At 43.6% G+C, this 23,665-nt stretch overlaps 1 protein-coding gene across 5 annotated transcripts in view; it reads left to right on the top strand.

Moving 5' to 3' along the window:
- slc39a10 (solute carrier family 39 member 10) overlaps window positions 1-23,665 on the top strand; it is a 68,019-nt gene that overhangs the window by 32,689 nt on the left and 11,665 nt on the right. For all 5 annotated transcript variants that reach the window (XM_048533933.2, XM_048533930.1, XM_048533931.2 and 2 more), the window contains 3 exons: window positions 7,385-7,508; window positions 14,053-14,379; window positions 19,677-19,757. In XM_048533933.2, the coding sequence (XP_048389890.1) occupies window positions 7,385-7,508; window positions 14,053-14,379; window positions 19,677-19,757 (532 nt within the window). The remainder of the gene's footprint in view (window positions 1-7,384; window positions 7,509-14,052; window positions 14,380-19,676; window positions 19,758-23,665) is intronic.

The raw sequence follows: 23,665 nt of genomic DNA, 5'->3' as shown, positions 1-23,665 counted from the left end.
AGAATCTTGATACTTAGAGCAAAAGGACTGGATTATAAAAGTAAAGAAGTGTTGTTACAATTATATAAGGCGTCGGTGAGAGTATTGTGTCTAATTTTGGCCTCCTTCCTTGAGTAAGGATGTAGTAGCACTGGAGGCAGTTCAGAGGAAGTTCATCCGATTGGTTCCAGGAATGAAAGGGCTGTCGTATGAGGAGCAGTTGAATTGCTTGGGCTTGTAATCACTGGCGCTCAGAAGAACAAGGAGGTGTCTGATTGAGGTCTAGTATATGTTGATCTCACAAAGAATCAAAGGTTACCGGGAGAGTGTAGGGAAGTGGGGTTGAAATGCCCATCAGCCATCTTTAAATGGCAGAGTGGACTCAATGGTCCAAATGGTCTTACTTCCACTCCTATGTCCTATGGTCTTATGTTAACAGGGATTGATAAGGTGATGTTGAACAGACGTTCCACATTTGGAACTGTCTAGAACAAGTATCATAGAATCCCTGCAGTGTGGAAGCAGGCCATTTGACCCCATGAGTCCACACTGACCTTTTGAAGAGCATTCAACCCATGATGCATTTCACACGGCTATTGCACCTTGTTTACCCATCTTTGGACTGAGAGAGAAAACTGGAGCACCTGGAAACATGAGGGAAAATGTGCAAACTCCACCAAGCTATTGTTCCACCCTCATGTCTAAGAGGTCATAAACATAGAGTGAGAGAATGTAGGTTCAAAACTGAGATGAGGAGAAACTGTTTTTCTCAAAGGATTGTAAATCTATGGAACTCACTGCCCCAGAGTGCCGTGGAGGCAGAATCAATCAATAGATTCAAGAAAGAAATAGACATATTTCTGATGAAAAGCACTGTTCGTGATAAAGGGCTGTGGGCAGCAGGCAAGAAAGCAGAGTTCAGGCCAGGATAAGATCAGGCATGATCAGCCAGTGCACTTTGAGGGCTGAGTGGCCCACTTCTGCTCCTAATTCCTATCTTCCTGTAGCTGCGAGGGAGGAACTGACAGTTGTTGAATAAACAAAAAAAAATTTATAAATGAACAGTGTGAAATATTTAAAATAATAATTAAATGGTCAGTAAAAATGTGTTCCATAAAAATCAAAGCCAAGCAAGAAAGATCCATTCTTGGCTTACTCTAGAAGCTCAAGATAGAGTTAAATTTAAAGAAGGCACTTAAGGTTGCAAAGAATCTGAGATTGGGGAGTGTTTTGGAAACTGGCAACAAGACACTAAGATGCTGTTTAAAAAGTGGAAAGAAATAGAACATGAGAGCAAAGCAGGCTGAAAAAATTATTATGGGAAGCATTGAGTAAATATGTTGTTTCTGCCTTTATTGTAGAAGATACAATTTACATACTTCAAATTAAAGGTAAACAAGTGGTAAAATGAAATTAGCAGCAGAGAATATATACTGCAGGAAGTCATGTAAGTAAATTCCGACAAATCCTTAATAACTGATGGTCTACCATAGGGTTGGAAAAGGGCTAGCTGTGCAGGTGGTGGATGCACTAATTATAATTTTCCAAGATTCCCTAGATTCTGGACCAGTATTAGCAAGTTGGAAGTTAGCAAATATAACACTGTCATGAGAGAAAAGAGGAAGCGAGGGGGAAAAAAACTGTAATTGCAGGACATTTACCCTGACATCAGTCATCACAAAAGTTAGAATATATTTTTAAGGAAGTCTTAGCAATTCACTTAGAAAATCGTACTGTAGTCAGACAAAGTCAACGTGGTTTTACGAAAAGGCAATAAAATGTGAGGCTGGATGAACACAGCAGGCCAAGCAGCATCTCAGGAGCACAAAAGCTGACGTTTCGGGCCTAGACCCTTCATCAGAGAGGGGGATGGGGAGAGGGAACTGGAATAAATAGGGAGAGAGGGGGAGGCGGACCGAAGATGGAGAGTGAAGAAGATAGGTGGAGAGAGTATAGATGGGGAGGTAGGGAGGGGATAGGTCAGTCCAGGGAAGACGGACAGGTCAAGGAGGTGGGATGAGGTTAGTAGGTAGCTGGGGGTGCGGCTTGGGGTGGGAGGAAGGGATGGGTGAGAGGAAGAACCGGTTAGGGAGGCAGAGACAGGTTGGACTGGTTTTGGGATGCAGTGGGTGGAGGGGAAGAGCTGGGCTGGTTGTGTGGTGCAGTGGGGGGAGGGGACGAACTGGGCTGGTTTAGGGATGCAGTAGGGGAAGGGGAGATTTTGAAACTGGTGAAGTCCACATTGATACCATATGGCTGCAGGGTTCCCAGGCGGAATATGAGTTGCTGTTCCTGCAACCTTCGGGTGGCATCATTGTGGCAGTGCAGGAGGCCCATGATGGACATGTCATCTAGAGAATGGGAGGGGGAGTAGAAATGGTTTGCGACTGGGAGGTGCAATTGTTTGTTGCGAACTGAGCGGAGGTGTTCTGCAAAGCAGTCCCCAAGCCTCCGCTTGGTTTCCCCAATGTAGAGGAAGCTGCACCGGGTACAGTGGATGCAGTATACCACATTGGCAGATGTGCAGGTGAACCTCTGCTTAATGTGGAATGTCATCTTGGGGCCTGGGATAGGGGTGAGGGAGGAGGTGTGGGGACAAGTGTAGCATTTCCTGCGGTTGCAGGGGAAGGTGCCGGGTGTGGTGGGGTTGGAGGGCAGTGAATATGAGGTGTTGGGGGCCAGGGAATTGGAAGTCCTGGAGGAGGTGGAGGGCGTGGGTGGTGTCACGGACGTAGGTGGGGAGTTCCTGGACCAAAGGGGAGAAAATGGAGTCCAGATAGGTGGAGATGAGTTCGGTGGGGCAGGAGCAGGCTGAGACGATGGGTCGACCAGGGCAGGCAGGTTTGTGGATTTTGGGAAGGAGATAGAAACGGGCCGTGCAGGGTTGGGGAACAATGAGGTTGGAGGCAATTCCCTGGCCCCCAACACCTCATATTCACCATGGACGTCCAGTCCCTGTACACCTGCATTCCGCATGGAGATGGCCTCAAGGCCCTCTGCTTCTTCCTGTCCCGCAGGCCCGACCAGTCCCCCTCCACCGACACTCTCATCCGCCTAGCTGAACTCATCCTCACACTCAACAACTTCTCTTTTGACTCCTCCCACTTCCTACAGACTAAGGGGGTGGCAATGGGCACCCGCATGGGCCCCAGCTATGCCTGCCTCTTTGTAGGTTACGTGGAACAGTCCCTCTTCCGCACCTACACAGGCCCCAAACCCCACCTCTTCCTCCGGTACATTGATGACTGTATCGGCGCCGCCTCTTGCTCCCCAGAGGAGCTCGAACAGTTCATCCACTTCACCAACACCTTCCACCCCAACCTTCAGTTCACCTGGGCCATCTCCAGCACATCCCTCACCTTCCTGAACCTCTCAGTCTCCATCTCAGGCAACCAGCTTGTAACTGATGTCCATTTCAAGCCCACCGACTCCCACAGCTACCCAGAATACACCTCCTCCCACCCACCCTCCTGCAAAAATTCCATCCCCTATTCCCAATTCCTCTGCCTCCGCCGCATCTGCTCCCACGATAAGACATTCCACTCCCGCACATCCCAGATGTCCAAGTTCTTTAAGGACCGCAACTTTCCCCCCACAGTGATCGAGAATGCCCTTGACCGCGTCTCCTGTATTTACCGCAACACATCCCTCACACCCCGCCCCCGCCACAATCGCCCTAAGAGGATCCCCCTCGTTCTCACACACCACCCTACCAACCTCCGGATACAACGCATCATCCTCCGACACTTGCGCCATTTACAATCCGACCCCACCACCCAAGACATTTTTCCATCCCCTCCCCTGTCTGCTTTCCGGAGAAACCACTCTCTCCGTGACTCCCTTGTCCGCTCCACACTGCCCTCCAACCCCACCACACCCGGCACCTTCACCTGCAACCGCAGGAAATGCTACACTTGTCTCCACACCTCCTCCCTCACCCCTATCCCAGGCCCCAAGATGACATTCCACATTAAGCAGAGGTTCACCTGCACATCTGCCAATGTGGTATACTGCATCCACTGTACCCGGTGCGGCTACCTCCACATTGGGGAAACCAAGCGGAGGCTTGGGGACCGCTTTGCAGAACACCTCCGCTCAGTTTGCAACAAACAACTGCACCTCCCAGTCGCAAACCATTTCCACTCCCCCTCCCATTCTCTAGATGACATGTCCATCATGGGCCTCCTGCACTGCCACAATGATGCCACCCGAAGGTTGCAGGAACAGCAACTCATATTCCGCCTGGGAACCCTGCAGCCATATGGTATCAATGTGGACTTCACCAGTTTCAAAATCTCCCTTTCCCCTACTGCATCCCTAAACCAGCCCAGTTCGTCCCCTCCCCCCACTGCACCACACAACCAGCCCAGCTCTTCCCCCCCACCCACTGCATCCCAAAACCAGTCCAACCTGTCTCTGCCTCCCTAACCGGTTCTTCCTCTCACCCATCCCTTCCTCCCACCCCAAGTCGCACCCCAGCTACCTACTAACCTCATCCCACCTCCTTGACCTGTCCGTCTTCCCTGGACTGACCTATCCCCTCCCTACCTCCCCACCTATACTCTCTCCACCTATCTTCTTTACTCTCCATCTTCGGTCCGCCTCCCCCTCTCTCCCTATTTATTCCAGTTCCCTCTCCCCATCCCCCTCTCTGATGAAGGGTCTAGGCCCGAAACGTCAGCTTTTGTGCTCCTGAGATGCTGCTTGGCCTGCTGTGTTCATCCAGCCTCACATTTTATTATCTTGGAATTCTCCAGCATCTGCAGTTCCCATTATCTCTGATACTATTTACGAAAAGGCAGTTGTGTTTGACAAATGCCTTGTTGTTTTTGAGGATGTAACTAGCAGGTAACTAGAAAGTGAAACCGATATAAGTGGTAACTGGATTTCCAAAATATACTCAGTAAGGTGCTATACAAAATATTAAGTAGGCAAGATAAGGGGTCATGGAGTACAGTGTAATATGCCACTATGGACAGAGGACTTATTAACAGACAGGGAGAAAAAAAATAGTTAAGTTCCCTGTGGGGAAATATGAGCTTTGAGAAGGGAAGCATTTATGTCAAGCCCCCTAAAAAGTTGTATATTTCAATCAAGTCTCTTCTCATTCTCCTAAACTCCAATGAGTACACACGCAACCTACTCAACTTTTACTCCTAAGACAGACCGTCCATACTCGAAATCAACATAAGTGAACCTTCTTTGGACTGCCTCCAGTGCCAGTATCCCTTTCCTTAGATAAGGGGATCAAAATTGCTGACAGTATATTGGATGTCAATCTAACTAATGCTGAAAGACTTTGTGCCTTTTTAATGGGTGGAAACGTTGGAGAGCTACCGAGTCAAACTAACTAGCAGCTCTATAGTCCCAGCAGACCCAGTAAGAATTCTAGTCACTTCAGTCAGTCCCTAATGCTGAACAGTGCAGGTAAGTTGGTGGTCTTGGCAAGGATAATGGCAACTGGCATCAAGAGGCCCAGGAAAAAAGTTATGGAGGGCCCTCTCAAAGCTGGATTGGTTACCCCACTTCTGACACCAGCCTGAATAGGATGAGGCAGTTAATTAACTATCTTAAGGATCCGAATGGTTAGGCAAGTAGACCATCGCTCTTCAGATAGATTGAAGGTGTGCAAAGAGGTGGTAGGACGCTCACCCGTTGCATTTTATAAGGCCTCCCCCAACCTTCAAACTGACGAGAAGGGTAATGAAAAATCCAGCCCTTTTGTTTCTTGTCATTCAGCCAATTTTGTACCATACTGTCACTGTCTCTTCATTCCATGGGCTTTAACATGGTTAGCAACGTTCATCACTGTGGACAATTACATGTATTCAGTTGTCTACGTTCCAAACTGTGGTGTTTCCATCCAAAACTGCTCAGTAACCACTAAAGTACTCCTTAAAACCACTTTCTTAATTAAGCTGAGATAACAAGGTGTAGAGCTGGATGAACACAGCAGGCCAAGCAGCATCAGAGGAGCAGGAAGGCCGATGTTTCGGGCACTGACGGGCTTTCGGGCTTCAGAAGGGTCTAGGTCCGAAACGTCAGCCTTCCTGCTCCTCTGATGCTGCTTGGTCTGCTGTGTTCATCCAGCTCTACACCTTGCTATCTCAGATTCTCCAGCATCTGCAGTTCCTACTATCTCTGAAACCTTCTTAATTAAGCTATTGGCCAGCTGCTCCCTCCTTGTTCAATGTCAAAATTTAGCTTGCAATCAAATGCTTTTGAGAAGTCTGAAAGCTCTAGATTTACCACATTACACACATTTAAAACAAAACTCAAATCAAGTTCATTCCGCTTGGGAATTCTGCAGCCCAATGGTATCAATGTGGACTTCGCAAGCTTCAAAATCTCCACTTCGCCTACCACATCCCAAAACCACCCCAGCTTGTCTCCGCCTCCCTAACCTGTCCTTGCTCCCACCTATCCCCTCCTCCCACCTCAAACCACACCCCCATCTCCTACCTACTAACCTCATCCCGTCCCCTTGACTTGTCCGTCCTCCCTGGACTGACCTATCCCCTCCCTAACTCCCCACCTACACTTACCTTTACTGGCTCCATCCCCGCCTCTTTGACCCGTTTGTCTCCTCTCCACCTATCTTCTCCTCTATCCATTTACTACCCGCCTCCCCCTCTCTCCCTATTTATTTAAGACTCCCCCTTCCTCTCCTCCATTTCTGAAGAAGGGTCTAGGCCCAAAACGTCAGATTTCCTGTTCTGTTGCTGCTTGGCTGCTGTGATCATCCAGCTCTACACCCTGTTATCTCAAGCTTATTCAATACAATTTGCCTTCAAAATAGGCATACTGGCTTTCCATAATTAAGTACTGCTCATTCATACTATTTCATATTTCAAAGCTAAATCTCTCAGTTATAAATTAGTGTAATGATGGTTCTGGAGACGGGCAAATTGGATATCAGTTTCCTGATTTCCATGTTTAAATATGTATATGCAGTTGGGCGATATTGCAATCCAATTGCACCTTAATCATAATGATTGCTGCAAACCTTATCATTACATCTATAGCCAAATCTTGTTATTATGCTCCTCCTCATTCATACCTAACAAGGTATACTTTCACCAGGGTTATTGTTATCACTTTTCATAAATGAAAACATTATAGAACATAAGGAATTAGTTTGTACTTTTCTTGTAAAGCTTCAGTTTTTGTTTAATGTGGTGCTTATGTATGACAGCTGTCCTAAACTGATTTAATGTATTGTCCAAAGTATCTATGTATAGCCAACTCCCCTTAATTCAGTCATAAAATTTGGCTCGATAGCTAATTCAATTCTTTATAATGCAGTAGTCCAAGTCTATTCAGCTACTGTTGGAAAGAAGACAAGATGTTAATGTTTTGAAATCCATTCATAATGTCTTTTTACATTTGAATATTTAATTACCAGAACAAAAAGAAATGGCGCAAGCAGAAAGTTCTGAGCGGAGAGGCAGCAGTGGGACGCAAATTGTCGGACCATCAATTGAACCGTAGATCAGAAGGCGAATGGCTTGACCTTAAGACTATGTCTGGTAAGTGTATTTGTTAAAGTGTTCAATATATCATCAGCTGAAGCTTTTAAGAGCGTAATGTGCCTTCAACAAATTCAGGAGTGCGTTACGTAATGAAATGTAAGGTTTGGAATTGTGATATTTATTTGTAATAGGAAGTAAAGTTGATGGTCAGGATCTGATCAATTAACTTTATTAATGAAGATACAAATTTAGCATGATGGCTTTGCGCGTTCACACTTCTCAATTGCATGAGGCTTCCCCCAGTCCCGCCCTGCCCCGATGACAGGCCACGTAAAATTCCCTAGGTGGCCTCCTTATCCAGCCGGACATGTCCATGATTTTACGAGGTGGGCAAGGCCTAGAGAAATTCACCACGCTTGCCATGTTAATTGAGGCCCTTAAGTAGCAAATTATTGGCCCCTTGAAAGCAGTTTTCTCAACTAACAGGAGGAATCCAGGGACAGAGGTGAAGCCTGATAGATCATTCAACAGTGACCATGGGAATGAAAGGTGAAGCCCCATTACCTGTTCCCCTTTTGACACTGGCACTCCCTATCAGATGCTCCCATACAGCCTAATGTGTCCATCCTGATTGTTCCCACTTCCCAAAATTACTACGAGAACCTCACACACCTGGGCTGCAGGACTGCTTTTAGCCCCGGCAATGCCCACTACATTTGGTAGTGCTGCTGTTGCTACAAAGCTATCAGTGGCAGAGTCTAAGGTGGGATTTTGTCCTGAATGCGGGGTGAAAATCCTATATCCTTGATGCTTCAAATGGTTGCAAGACAGGCATAATTAGGTATTCCTTGTCAATAGCAGGCAGCCATAAAATTCTGCCCACAGATTTCTACTAAGATCTGGCTCAAGGTTGAACACTATTATAACTTTTCAAGGCCCCCACTTTCCATTGTGTTACAACAGAGGCTCAGCAACCTTTGATGGCTTAGGCTGGTTAATTGTTGTCATATTAGAGATGTACTTTTTCTCTTGTTCTATTAATGTCAGCATTGGTTTGCCAATGGAGAAAACTCATTTCAAATTGCAGTAAAGTCATAAACAATCTGAGCTCAGGCGATCAATCACATGAAGAAATCTACAAAAATGACAGTCAAGATTGGCAGCCTGGTCTATCTAACCTATCTTGTATATTGTGTCAAATGCATCAAAATAAAGACAGTCCCTATATGCTCATGAGCTATGTAATCGCTTGCAAAAAGATGAAAACCTAGGTCATTTTGAAAAAAAATGTGAGAAATTCCTCTCTGATCCCCCTAGGCCATCAAAAATCAATCAGAAGTTGGTGGCCCAGCTGCGGCTGTGCAAGGAAGGGGGTCATCACTGGCCGCTCCAGTCACTCCGGCCATGGGGCCAGTCAGTTAATCAATGAGAAGGCATTTAGGTTGCCCCCTAGGAGAAAGCACCTTTTCTCAGGCTTTCGGTGGGAAAGGACTGTTGAGATCCGGGAGGAAGGGGGAACAGTGGTGAGGGTGCTGGGCACTTCCCTCGGTCCTGGCTCTGGGCATGGAGTCATTTGGCTCTTCTCCTTGGAAGTGTGTGTGACCCTGTGCCTGTGACCCTCTGCCTGGGCCCCTGTTGGCACTGGGTTTTGGCAAAGTCTCCCCATCGGAATGGGGCAGCACTTACAAAATGTGCTTTTCATTCCTGGCGGTGCGAATCCACATCAATTTCGGTTCGATTTCGCAGGATGTTGAAACTACAAACTATCGGGAAGGGTGGGGCTTTTTGTTAGAAATTATTCAAATGTGACACTAATCTAGTGTTAAGTGTGAAACTGGAGGAGTACAGTAGACCAGGCGAGGAGCAGGAATGTTGGCATTTCGGAAGCGAAAATTTTCCTGCTTGCCTGATGCCGCCTGGCCTGCTGTTTTCTCCCAGTTTCGCACTGTGTTATCTGTGACTCCAGCATCTGCAGTTCTGGCTTCAGTAATCCATTGTTTCTCTTTTGGCTGCTTTGAGTTTCTACTATTGTCTGTAGCTCAGTACGGTACCCAAAGTTGTTGTCAAGGATTTAGTGACTACTATGTTAATCACTCTTGAACTTTGGATTTTTGGAATCATGTCTTAGTCCAAGTTCTGGAGTCAGTGATAAATAAACAGTACCAGCAACAAAAGCAGAAATCACTGAGGAAATTCAGGGTCTGACTGCATTGATGGAAACAAAGCAGGGTTAACATTTTGGGTCCAATTATGCTCCTTGGGAAGTGTGCTCGGACTTTCTCTGGAACTGACAATGATTAGATATCCAAAACATTGCAGCACTCTGTATCTGGGGGTTTTGTGAATAGGAAAAGCAACAATATTTTTACCTACCTGATTTATTGAACTATGGGTTATAGGGGGATGGGTTTGGGTGGGATGTTCCAAAGGGCGGTGTGTACTTGTTGAGCCGAAGGGCCTGTTTCCACACTAGGGAATCTAATCTAACCTCTGCATGCTGAACCAGGAAATGCATCCTAGAATTTGCCATTTCACTGCAAACCATATGTGGAAAGTAATTTTAGAGTGGCAAAGAGTGGATGTAAGGAGAAAATGGAGATGGAAACTTAAAATAATTACTGGTGAAGGACTGAGATTCCACACAAATTGTCCAATTAGTCATCACAAATCTTCACTAGCGATGAAATCATATATTTCATCATTGAAATTTTGATTATTCCCTGAGGTGATCTTCAGATTAGTAGTAGATGGAGTCTTCTTGAAGAAATATAGTAAACCAATGTTTATTGAACAAATAGGCAATGTGTTCCAAAGGTCCAGTATTCCCTGGGAAAATATCTGCCTGTCAGCAGTCTAGTTCTGCTGTTGCATAAGGAAAACATTTTCCCTGATCCTCATAATCTATTCAGTTGAATATCAAATGGCCCAACTGACAAAGTATCCTAACCAAGGATTAACAAGGTTTGTACAAAGATTAAATGCCGTGTTTTGTTTTAGTGAACTGTTTTAGGATTACAACTTGGAATCCTCGTTTAAAAGAGAAAGTGCTGGTGGAACCAAGTAGGCCTGGCAGAATGTTTGGAGGGAGAAACATTGTTAATGTTTTGAGTCATTTTGTGATTTAATCCCTCTTGCCTTCTGAGACAAAAGAGACCTTTCCTTTTGTTCTTTCCCACTTCCATCTCCATCCTTGTTTAAAAACAGTCACACCCTTACCAAAACTCTCTCAAGGGGTACACATCTACCAAAGGGAAATTGTGGTGATCTGTTTTTTTGAGTCCTTTCCTACTCAGCATTAACTGTGACTGCACAGCTGCTGACTAAATTGTAGCGTTGTTCCAGCCCCTTCTGTTTTTATATCCACTTGCCAGCATCTGTGATACATTGATTTTATACTAGAATTCTGGTTGCTTTAGCTGCAGCTTCACAGTATTGGCCATTGGACAATAATGTACTAAAATACACAGATCTGTTTCTTTTACCATTTGACTTTTGTTGGTTCCTTAAATATCCAGGTGTATCAAACTGTTCGGAAGGACAGACAGGAAGGTAAGGGAGGTGGTGTTAATAATATCAGGGCGGTAGTGAGAGATGATATTGGTTGAACTGAACAATTAGCTGAATCCACTTGGGTGGAAATTAGGAATAGGCGGGAGAAAAAGTCACTGATAGGTGTGGTCTATAGGCCACCAAATAATGACATTGTGCTGGGGCGGGCACTAAACATAGAAATAGCAATGCATGTAAAAATGGTACAGCAATTATCAAGGGGGATTTTAATCTACATATTGATTGGTCAAACCAGGTCGGCCATGGCAGCCTTGAGGAGAGGTTCGTAGAATGCATCCGTGGTAATTTCCTTGAACAATATGTAATGGAACCTACAAGGGAGCAAGCTATCCTAGATCTAGTCCTGTGTAGTGAGGCAGGAACAGTTGTTAATCTCATAGTTAGAGATCCCCTCAGAAGGAATTATCACAGTACGGTCAAATTTAAAATACAGGTAGAGCATGAGAAGGTTAAATCCAGTACCAATGTCCTGTGCTTAAACAAAGCAGACTATAATGGGATGAGGGAGGAGTTAGCTAGGGTAGAATGGGAGCAAAAATTTTATGGGGGAGGAGTTAGCTAGGGTAGAATGGGAGCAAAAATTTTATGGTGGAGGACTTTCAAAATGAGTTTTCATAGTGCTTACAGTGATAAGGAAGAACTGTAGGAAAAGAGATAGTCAGGCATGGATATCTAAGGAAATAAAGGGAAGTATCAGACTGAAAAAAAAACACATACAAAAAAGCAAAGAGCAGTGGGAAACTAGTAAACAGGGAAATCTTTAAAGGCCAACAGAAAGCCACAAAAAAGTTATAAAGAAAAGTAAAATAGATTATGAGAGTAAACTAGCCTAGAATGTAAAAACAGGCAGCAGAAGTTTCTATAAATATGTAAATCGTAAAAGAATGGCGAAGGTAAACACTGGTCCTTTAGAGGATGGGGACGCCAATTTAATAACTGGGAATGAAGAAATAGCCGAGGTATTAAACAGTTACTTTGTGTCGGTCTTCACAGTGAAAGACACGAATAACATGCCGAAAACTGATGGTAAGACTGTTATCGCAGGTGAGGACCTAGAAACTATCATTATCACTAAGGAGGCAATGCTGGGCAAGCTAATGGGGATAGACCAGTCTCCTGGCCCTGATGAAATGCATCCCAGGGTACTAAAAGAGGTGATGGGGGAAATAGCAAATGCAGTAGCAATTATTTGCCAAAATTCACTGGACTCTGGGGTGATTCCCGCAGATTGAAAAGCAGCCAATGTGACGCCACTGTTTAAAAAAGGAAGTAGACAAAAAGCAAGTAACTTTGGGCAAGTTTGTTTAACTTCGGTGTTGGGGAAAATGCTTGAATCTATCATTAAGGAAGAAATAGCAAGACATCTGTATATAATTTGTCCCATCGGGAATACCCATCATGGGTTCATGAAGGGTAGGTCATCTTTAATTAATTTGGTGGAATTCTTTTGAGGACATTACTTGCATGGTGTACAATGGGGAACCTGTGGATGTGGTGTATCTGGATTTCCAGAAGCCATTTGACAAAGTGCCACACCAAAGACTGCTACATAAGATAAAGTTGCACAGTATTACAGGTAATGTATTGGCATGGATAGAGGATTGGTTGACTAGTAGGAAACAAAGAGCTGGGGTAAATGAGTGTTTTTCTGGTTGGCAGTCAGTGGCTAGTGGTGTGCCCCAGGGATCAGTGTTGGGACTGCAATTGTTTACAATTTACGTAGATGATTTGGAGTTGGGGACTAAGTGTGTGTCAAAATTTGCAGATGACACTAAGGTGAGTGGTAGAGCATAGTGTGCAGAAGACACTGAAAGTCTGCAGAGGGATATAGATAGTCTAAATGAGTGGGCATAGGTCTGGCAGATGGAGTACAATGTTGATAAGTGTGAGGTCATCCATTTTGGTAGTAATAACAGCAAAATGGACTATGTTTTAAATGGTAAAAAATTGCAGCATGCTGCTGTGCAGATGGATTTGAGTATCCTTGTGCTTGAATCACTAAAAGTAGGATTGCAGGTGCAGCAGGTAATGAAAAAGGCAAATGGAATTATGTCTGTCATTGCTCGAGGGATCGAGTTTAAAAACAGGGATGCTATGCTGCAGCTGTATAGGGTTCTGGTGAGGCCACACCTGGAGCACTGTGTGCAGTTTTGGCCTCCTTGCTTGAGAAGGGATATACTAGCACTGGAGGGGGTACAGAGGAGATTCACTCAGTTGATTTCAGAGTTGAGAGGGTTAGATTATGAGGAGAGACTGAGTAGACTGGGATTACACTCATTGGAATTCAGAAGAATGAGGGGAAATCTTATAGAAACACATAAGATTATGAAGGGAAGAGATAAGGTGGAGGCAGGGAGGTTGTTTCCACTAGCAGGTGAAACTAGGACTAGGGGACATAGCCTCAAAATAAAGGAAAGAAGATGTAGACTGAGGTCAGGAGGAACTTCTTCACCCACAGGTTTGTGAATCTGTGGAATTCCCTGCCCAGTGAAGCAGTTGAAGCTACCTCACTGAATGTTTTTAAGGCAAGGCGAGGTAAATTTTTGGACAGTAAAGGAATTAATAGTTATGGTGAGCCGGCAGGTAAGTGGAGCTGAGTCTCAGAAAGATCAGCCATGATCTTATTAAAAGGAAGGGCAGGCTCGAGGAGCCACACGGCCTACTCCAGCTCCTGGTTCTTTTGTTCTAATGTACACTCAATTTCTCCAAATGATGGAAAATTGTGCAATGTGAGAACAAATTAATACAGGCAGAGGAGAGTGATGGAATTGTTTTGAATGGGAACTGATTGATTTTCTGTTCAGTGGAGACACAAATACTCTCAAAATGAATTAGTGAGGACTAAAAATGTGGAGAGATTGTATATCCATGGTGAAAAGGAGATGGTTGGGCTTATAGATTCAAAACCTGATATTGAAAAGCTTTGTGAGGGAGGTTTCGTATGGAACTATCTTTGAATATCATAATGATATAGTCTAGGTAACAAAATGTTGAAGTACAGTATATAATAATCAATTATTTCCTGTTTCAGGAGCAGACCAACTGGATGGCTTTGGTGAGCAACATGATGTAACCCAGGTTACTGACCTCGATGGTACCTTAGGATCCCCATCAAAGATATCTGTTGCACCTGATTTAAAGTCTGTTTACATTCATGACTCACATAGTGAAATTGACTATTGTGCTGCAAACTATGAAGTTAATGTGAAACCTAAAAAACATCATTCAAACCATTTGCATCATTCACACGGCCACTGCCATTCTAATAAAGAGATGCAAGATGCTGGAATAGCAAATATTGCTTGGATGGTTATCATGGGAGATGGTATGCATAACTTCAGTGATGGCTTGGCAATAGGTAAGAAAATGAAGCTAATTGCACTACCCAAAAACACATAATTGCTTTAGCTGTGTCTAGAAGTAATACAAGTAACAAAATTTGTTCATATCCTTAATCATTAAAGGCACAGATTAAATATTTGAATTATATCCCACTAAAACTTGAATTTCTTCAATACAGTTCTGTACAGTATTGATTATTTTGTACCACCATATCTAAATTCCAATTTGTAACACTGGTAACCAGATTTTGTATGCTGAATTAATTTGTGCTTTGTAGATGTATTTCACTTCAAAAACCATGGGCTGAATTTTACCAAAAATCAACTAATTGTCAATATCAGAGTTTCAAGGAGGGTTTCTGTGTGAGTGCTGACAAGTTACCTCACATGATTTTATGCTCCTCACCTCATTGAGTATATACCAAGCCTCTATGACATTGTTCTGATGTGCTCACTAGCAGTGGAGATAATCACCACTGCCTGGACTTTGCAAGATTCCATACCTAAATTCCAGCCATGCACGAGGCCAATTTGTTGCCAACCAGGAATTGCCCGTAACAGGTGCAGTATCACAAGAATTGCCCAGAGAGGCTGATAAAGATAAGTTGGCACCTGGATTTGGTTACAGGAACCTGGAGGGTCCTGGTCAATGGTATGGTGAAGACGGCCATTTTTTTTGTCAGGACTGCTGGAGGAGATCTCGCTACTAGACTCTGCCAGCCTCGTGTGAAATTGCCACCTGAATCATTGTGATATACACGGTACAGAGAAATGTCCAGCAGTGCAGTTGAAAGGGTAATGACATACCTGCACTCTGCAAGGGTAAGGCCCACCTCTTCGTTCTGCTGTTCGCTAACTCTGCCGTTGTATCTACCTCCCACCAAGGCTTATGATCTGCCACTTGGGTCATTACTGCATGCAAGATCTTCCCTCACTTGCTTTCAACCACTCCACCCTGGGGCTACTAAGCTCTCATGCCCTCTCATTAACCCAGGACATCTCACAAACTTTTGTCTACCTGCACCAACACTAACAGCTACTCCAGCCAATTTCACCTCATTTAATCCTTACCTGTGTCTTATTCAGGGAGAAAACATCCCACAATAGGGCAAACAGTAACAAGGCAAGTGGGGTGCCCGACCTTCATCTCCACACTGCCTATGAGAAGGGAATACTTGCCTTAGTGGGAGAGGACTCTTGCTGCTCACGAAGTGATGCCAAGACATCCATGGTCCAGCAACCAAGTAAGATTAACTGGGTGCAAGGTTCTCCCATTGCTACCGTTATGATTACATTCTTAACATGGTGAAAACTTGCAATCAGTGCCTTCTTGTCTGCTGCAGACACGATTAGTACCTGCATAGTAACCACATGAAGAGACCAGCCCTTAAGGATGTCACCTTCTGCTCCACCTCTGAGGAAGCCACAGATCCTTCAGAGGAAGCACACATGTCTGTTCCCCGCATCCTCCTCCAGCTCAGATACTGACATCTCGGTCGGTGTTAGGTACGCTGCTGTTTGTCATTTTAATTAGTAAATCTGCAGACGACACTAAGGTCGGTGGAGTTGTGGATAGTGACGAAGGATGTTGTAAGTTGCAGAGAGACATAGATAAGCTGCAGACCTGGGCTGAGAGGTGGCAAATGGAGTTTAATGCGGACAAGTGTGAGGTGATGCACTTTGTTAGGAGTAACCGGAAGGAAAAGTACTGGGCTAATGGTAAGATTCTTAGCAGTGTAGATGAGCAGAGAGATCTCGGTGTCCATGTACACAGATCCTTGCGAGTTGCCACCCAGGTTGACAGGGCTGTTAAGAAGGCATACAGTGTTTTAGCTTTTATTAATAGAGGGATCGAGTTCCGGAACCAAGAGGTTATGGTGAAGCTGTACAAAACTCTGGTGCGGCCGCACTTGGAGTATTGTGTACAGGTCTGGTCACCGCATTATAAGAAGGATGTGGAAGCTTTGGAAAGGGTGCAGAGGAGATTTACTAGGATGTTGCCTGGTATGGAGGGAAGGTCTTACGAGGAAAGGCTGAGGGACTTGAGGCTGTTTTCGTTAGAGAGAAGAAGGTTGAGAGGTGACTTAATTGAAACATATAAAATAATCAGAGTGTTAGATAGGGTGGATAGGGAGAGCCTTTTTCCTAGGATGGTGACGGTGAGCATGTGGGCGCATAGCTATAAATTGAGGGGTGAAAGATATAGGACAGATGTCAGAGGTAGTTTCTTTACTCAGAGAGTAGTAAGGGAATGGAACGATTTGCCTGCAACGGTAGTAGATTTGCCAACTTTAAGTACATTTAAGTCATCATTGGACAAGCATATGGACGTACATGGAATAGTGTAGGTTAGATGGGCTTCAGATCGGTATGACAGGTCAGCACAACATCGAGGGCCAAAGGGCCTGTACTGTGCTGTTATGTTCTATGTACCTCACTGGGTACTTCAGGTAAAATGCAGCCGAGAGCACATGCTAGTGAGCGTACCACTGTCATGCCTCCCACGCTGCCAAAAGAAGACAGGCCCCAGGTCACTGGCACTCAAAGGACTGCTGGAGACCACGTCCAAGCTCAGGCCCAGGCAAGAAAGGACCCCATGGTGTCCGTCATTAATAACTTCCTTTAAACATCAACCAAGACACAGGAGCAGTAGGTATGTTTTTTGGAAGCATTTGCAAAACTAATTTAGGAGTCACCAGAGCTATCTGTATTTTACCATCTCTGATGGTGCTGCCCAAGCATCTGTTGTCTTCTGCGGACAGTTTGGTGACTGAGAGCCAGGTTCCTTGCTGTTTCACCAGACATTCACACAAATATACACTCCATTGCTACAGCCGTTGTGCTCATCAAAGGCAACTGTGGAATGAGCGACTTTGACCTCATTCCAGTGCCCCTTCCTTTCAAAGAGGCAGGGTGGTGTCAATAGGCAGCAAGTTCAAGAATGAACCACATACAGGCTCCCAAGAAGTGCCCATTCGGGGTAATTACAGAGGTGCCTGGCTTTTCCCATCCACCCAGTCTGCAATCCCCAACTCAATGGGCTTTTGAGCTGAGGAAGATGAGCCTGCTTCTGGGCAGAACACACTTCTGGATATCTGGGTCCTATAGCCACAAAAATCTCTGGGATCACCTGCTTAAAACACCAAATCTAAGAGACCCCGTTGTTGGGCAGGTTTACCACACACTGGACTGGATGTAATGGAATAGAAGGAAAGTGAAAATCTTAGTGTGTATGTCGAAGGCGTAGGTGAGACTTTTTTGCAAATAAATTAAGATGTTTATAAATATATCTTTGTACTACTTCAGCAGTGTGAAAGAAAGTTATCTTAACTGTATGTATTGCCCCTTCTGCATCCCAGCATCGTACTTCCAGTCCCCACAATTTGCCCACCATAGCAGTGGCCCCAAATGACTTCATAGACTTTCAGCAAACAATCCTCCTGACTGACCATGGCCCAACCCCTGACTGATTTAGAAAGACAGCCCCAACTGATTACTGACTAGATCCCTGATTACTCTGTCTTCAGTTCCCTTCCTGACATGCTGCTAAACTCCAGACTGGTTTCACTAGGCCTGAAAGACTGACAACAGCCCACTCTCAATAATGTAGTTATTCAGGCTGAATGTCCCAAGCGGCCAGCTGACAATGTCCGATGTCTCAGACTGCGACTGATATCTTTGACTTACTGTGGTCATACTTCCTGACTAAAGACAGTCGATGTAGACTTGAGGACTACTCTCCTAGGACTTAGAGACATGGCCATTTAACTGAGCACAATCAGTGTTTTTATCACAAACACAGCATGGTGCAATTCAGCAACATGTCCAGACCCCTTGACTTATCACTGACAACTGTGACATGCTGCCAGGCTCAGTGTCTATACTAAAAGGCAAGGCTGCACAGAAGGACTGTAAGCCTTTAAGTTCTGAATGAAGCAGTAATACACAAAAATGCAAGGTGAAGCACAGCCTAGATTCTGTGATCAACAAGTAAGCACAAAGTGAGTGACTGCTCAGAGTTATGAGACGATGATTGTCCCTGCTCGCAAAGTAGCCTGACAGCAGCATTTCAGTGCAAGGTGCCTCCAAAATTCAGTATTGAAATAGTGAACAGTATTCTCAGTGAAACAGATGTGCCATGATAATTTGGTGAGGCTGATGCATATCAAATGCCAACCTCCATAGATGCAGGCATTTACTAGCCACGGAGCTGCCATGTACCTACACTGACTTGTCACCTCGAATTGTCACCATCAGACTTCTGCCCACTGCATGGAAGAACGACAAGCTGCATTTAAAATGGTTCAGTAACGTGTGGGCTTCTTGTCGCTCACTAGCAAATTTCTTGTCTCACCATCAAACCTTGGATGGAAGATCAGACTTTTATTCTCAACATAGAGAGTCTCATTTTTCTAGCCTTGCCATGTTTCCCCAATTGACTCATCATTGCCCAAATCGTTGAGGAGTTTGGAAAATTCAGCTCAATGTTTTTAATATTTTGAGAATCTGCTGCTTTTGATTGCAAGCAAGATCAATCAGGAAGGTGGAACATTCTGGACTGAGATTAACTGTTATCGATGTCACTGTACTTGTGTAATAAGTTTTAATTTGGGAGTCACAATTCATATGACCTGCTGAACATCTAATAAGAGTAGGGAAGTTTGAATATTTAAATTTAGGATGAATCTGTTTTAATAGTAAAGTATTCTGTACCTGAAGTTTCTAGAAAATACACGTTTTCTCTAGTTTTCAAATAAATGACTCGTGGACATATGAAACTTTTTAAAGCATGTTGTGTGTGCATTATCTAAATAAACCATTAAATAATTTTTGACAAATACTTTCTAAAGGACAGCTGTAGTCATTCTTCGCCAATTTAACAGATTTGAGAATGTTTGAGCAAAAGGTTGCATCTGTAAATTGGGATGGTATAATGAAGTATGTACAAAGGTAAATGTTTTTGAGCAACATTATCTTCTGACAAATCCCTTTGCATTGGACAAATGGTATGTCTTCCAGGTTATGACTAAAAATCTTTAAAAATGAGGCTAGTATTTGCAACAATATTTCTGACCTTGCTGTAAAGTTGAAATTAAAACTAAACAACACTTCCATTTTAAATAGCACTTTTCACAAAATCCACAGATTCCAAAGCACTTTCGAGCCAATAAAGCAAATAAACAAATGCTTTTAAAGTTGAAATATTCAATATTAATGTATTTTGTGTTCCTTAACTTTGATATCTCTCTTTCTTACTGGGATGTAGTTGCAGGATGCTTAAATTATTTAAAATACTTTTTGTTTTAACTTCTAGGAGCTTCTTTCAGTGCTTCCATCACAGGGGGGCTGAGCACTTCTATCGCTGTGTTTTGTCATGAGCTTCCTCATGAGCTAGGTAAGTACTTTTTGTGACTTCCGTTAGCGTAATTGTAAAAGCATGGAATTAGGCACTTCATTTACTTTTTAAGGTGGAGGAAACAGAGAACCATATGATATAATAGCAGAATTAGGCTATTCGGCCCGTAGAGTCTGCTCTGCCATTTGATCATGGCTAACATGTTTCTCAAACAAAAACAGAAATTACTGGAAAAATTCAGCAGTCTGGCAGCATCTATGGAGAGAAATCAGAGTTCACACTTAGGGTTCATTGACCATTTAGTGATCTCATCCATTGAAACTCCATTGAGTACAAACCCAGAGTTCTTACCCATTCCTTGTATGACAAGCCCTTCATCCCTGGATCATTCTTGTGAACCTCCTACGGATCCCCTCCAAGACCAGCATAGCCTTCCTTAGACACAAGGCCCAAAACTGCTCACAATATTCCAAATGCGGTCTGATCAGGGCCTTGTACAGTCTGAGTAGGACAAGTCTGTTTCTGGATTCTAGCCCTCTTGAAATGAATGCTAATATTGCATATGCCTTCCTAATGACTAAATGAACATGAGAAACTTAGGAGAATCCTGAACCAGGACTCCCTAAGTCCCTTTGAGCTTCAGATTTCCGAAGCCTTTCCCTGGTTAGAAAATAATCAAAGCCTCTATTCTTCCTACCAAAGTGCAATTTTCACATCTTGAATACACGAACAGTTGGCCAAAATTTACATACCAATTAAAAGGAGGACAGTCTGACTAACAAAATTTGACATCCCTAGAAACTTAAGAGGAAATTTTAGGTCCTTGTTGAGGGAAGGACATTAAAGCCATAGCCATCATGCAGTATAGATTCCCAACAAAGATGTCATGGGTAGAGACTATATCATGGCAAGAAAGTAGGAATATTTTCACCAGCAAAAATAAGTTTAATGTGAAGTCTAATTGAGGTTTATAAAATTACAAGACCCCTTATAATGAAATGAGAGAATTGGATATATATTTGGAACAGATGACGGAGGTGCTTATGAGATGGGTGGGGAAGTGAATTTAGTTTTTTTGGCTCCAGTAAAGAGTAATCAGCCTCCTTATGTTGTAAACATATAATACATAATAATTGTTGAATTTCCTTTTGAGATTCAAATGTGGTATTTAGAAGGTTCTCCCACTTTCTCTTAAACTAATGCCAATTTCTGTAGTGTCTTATTGTAGTGATCGTCAACAGACCAATTTCAGACTCCTGCCACCTTGTTTCATAATAGGTGACAGCTGTTTTTGTCGCTACTTTTTGTTTAGGCTCTTAGAGTTTTCCTGTCTCACTCTTTAGGTTTTATCATTCACAACAGGTTAAAGAAAGTATTTCTTACATAAGTCTAAGCCTACAAAAGCGTTACCTTTAGGCTTCTGCTACTTCTGAAGTTTAAACATAAGATGTACTTTCAGACCCATTGGTCTCTTCTAGATATGCCTTTCCATGTGCCACTTCTTCCATATGTTTTGATTTAGAATGATAAGATTATAAATCTGAGGTGTAAAGCTAATTTCTTTCATGGATTATGAGCAATGTGCTGTTCCATGGATTGTAGCAAAGTCATTTTAATTTGTTTAATAATATTCTTATGACCTCTTAAAGTCATAAAGCTATACAGCACATAAACAGACCATTTGGTCCAATTTGTCCATGCCAACCAGACATCCTAAATTAATCTAGTCCCATTTGCCAGCATTTGGTCCATATCCTTCTATACCCTTCCTATTCATATACCCATCCAGATGTGTTTTAATTGTTGTAATTATACCAGCCTTATCCAATTCCTCTCGCAGCTCATTCCACACACACACACCACCCTCTGTGTGAAAACGTTGCCCCTTAGGCCCGTTTAAATCTTTCCTCTCTTACCTTAAACTTATGCCCTCTAGATTTGGACTCCTCTACCCTGGGGAAAAACCTTGGCCATTTACCCTATCCATACCCCTCATGATTTTATAAACTTCTGTTAGGTCACCCCTCAGTCTCTGATGCTCCAGGGAAAATAGCCCCAGCCTATTCAGCCTCTTCCTGTAGCTCAAGCCCTCCAACCCTGATAATATCCTTGTAAGTCTTTTCTGAACTCTTTCAAACTTCACAACATCCGTCGTATAGCGGGGAGACTAGAACTGGTGAACATAATCAAGAGAATTAACTACTCAAGTTATGAATCTTTATTTTGCTGTTTTTAGTTATTTAATTGCTTATTGCTTTCCATGTTAAATTTCCATGATCCCAAATTACACGGAAAAAGAAAATGTCACAAAATTTTATCTATTCTCTCACCATTTGGAACTTAATTTTCTTTCCAATGTATAGTCTGGAACACCGCAAAGAAGAGTTTTTACTAATTATTTGTTCTTTCACCATCCATGGACTTCTAGATAAACCGAACAGAGATTGTTCATGAATTCCACCTTAGCTCATTTCCACTCTTCCCAGGCACAGGCATGGATGAGAAAGCTCCTAAAGCCTATTCTCTGTTTCAAATAGAACATGATCTACATCTCAAGCTTTCAACCAACTACCTTGGTTCCATGTCCCTTAATTACCCTTGCCGAATTAAACATAAAATAATACTGAAAATACCCAGCAGGCCTGGCAACATCTGTTGAGAGAGAAATGGGTGTGAGTTTTCTCTCCCCAGATGTGACAAGGCAGGTGGTGAGAACGTCAAGCTATCAGGTGGATTGGTGCTGCCAAGTTACACCTCTCTTCCTTTTTAGGTTCTCAGTAGTCCATGGGTTTACCAGCCAACTAAGATCCTTAAATGGTTAATTAACTGTCACGTAAGGCACTCAATAGATTCGCTGGCCCTGTTTTCTTGGCAGGCATGAAAAGTGGCTGCCTGACAGGAGAAACTGTTGTGGTCTGCCTTCCTGTAAAGATGGGATGGGGGTGGGGTTTCCTCTATTGCCAAAATCACTGGGCACTGAAGGCCACCCCATGCCTCTACCACTAACTCCCTTCTCCCTGTGACTCCCATCTCCCATAACCATGCCCCTCCCCCAAAAAAAACCTGCTTACCATCCTGCCAATTCAGCTGTCCTGGCCACACACCTGAGCTGCTAGCAACACCATCCAGTTGTCAAATCCTGCCAGCTTTTGATTGTCTGTCTGCCCTGGGAGAGACAGGACTTCACTGTCAATGCACTTGACAGGCTGAGCAAGCCTGCTGGACAGCCCTTCAGTGGGTGATTGGAGTTTGACCTGGTAAGCTTTCTTGCTAATGGCATGGCACCCCTGAAGACAGACACAGGCACACTTAGGCAGACAGCACTGGATCCAGTCTAAAGTTTCAGGCTTGTGACCCTTCATTTGAAATGAGATTTTTAGAGAAGTAACAGTTTTAGGCAAGGAAGGTGAATGAGTGAACTAAGGACATATGGCAATGTTTGTGATATCATAAAAGAGAGATAAAATGACAAAAAGTTGGTAATGAAAGGCAAAAGGGATGAGTAAGGAGATGAGAGTAGTGAAAGAAGAAATCTCTAGGGGAGTGGTAAATGGGAAAGCTGAATTACAACCAACAGCTGCCATCTAAAAATGAAAAGGGCAAATGTTATGATGTGAAATATGAGGAGCTTTTGAATCTGTTAAGGTTATATTTGCTGGAGTTCAGAAGAATGAAGGGGGATCTCACAGAAACCAATAAACAGGATGATAGGCTGGCTGCGAGAATGGTTTTTCAGATGGCAGGGAAGTCCAGAACCGTCACGGTCTAAGGATATGGCATAAATCATTTAGCATAGAGACAAGGAGAAATTCCTTCACCCAAACAGTGAGCTTGTGGAATTTGCTACGGTAGAACGCAGTTAAGGCCAAAGTATTGTATAATTTTAAGAAGGAGTTGGATGTAGAACTTGGAGCTGAAGGGATCAAAGGATATTGGGGGAAAGTGGA

Source organism: Stegostoma tigrinum, chromosome 7 (genome assembly GCF_030684315.1).
Source record: "Stegostoma tigrinum isolate sSteTig4 chromosome 7, sSteTig4.hap1, whole genome shotgun sequence".
In the NCBI taxonomy this organism is placed as follows: domain Eukaryota; kingdom Metazoa; phylum Chordata; class Chondrichthyes; order Orectolobiformes; family Stegostomatidae; genus Stegostoma; species Stegostoma tigrinum.
The sequence above is the reverse complement of the archived record's forward strand: the minus strand, read 5'-3'. Positions and strand labels throughout refer to the sequence as shown.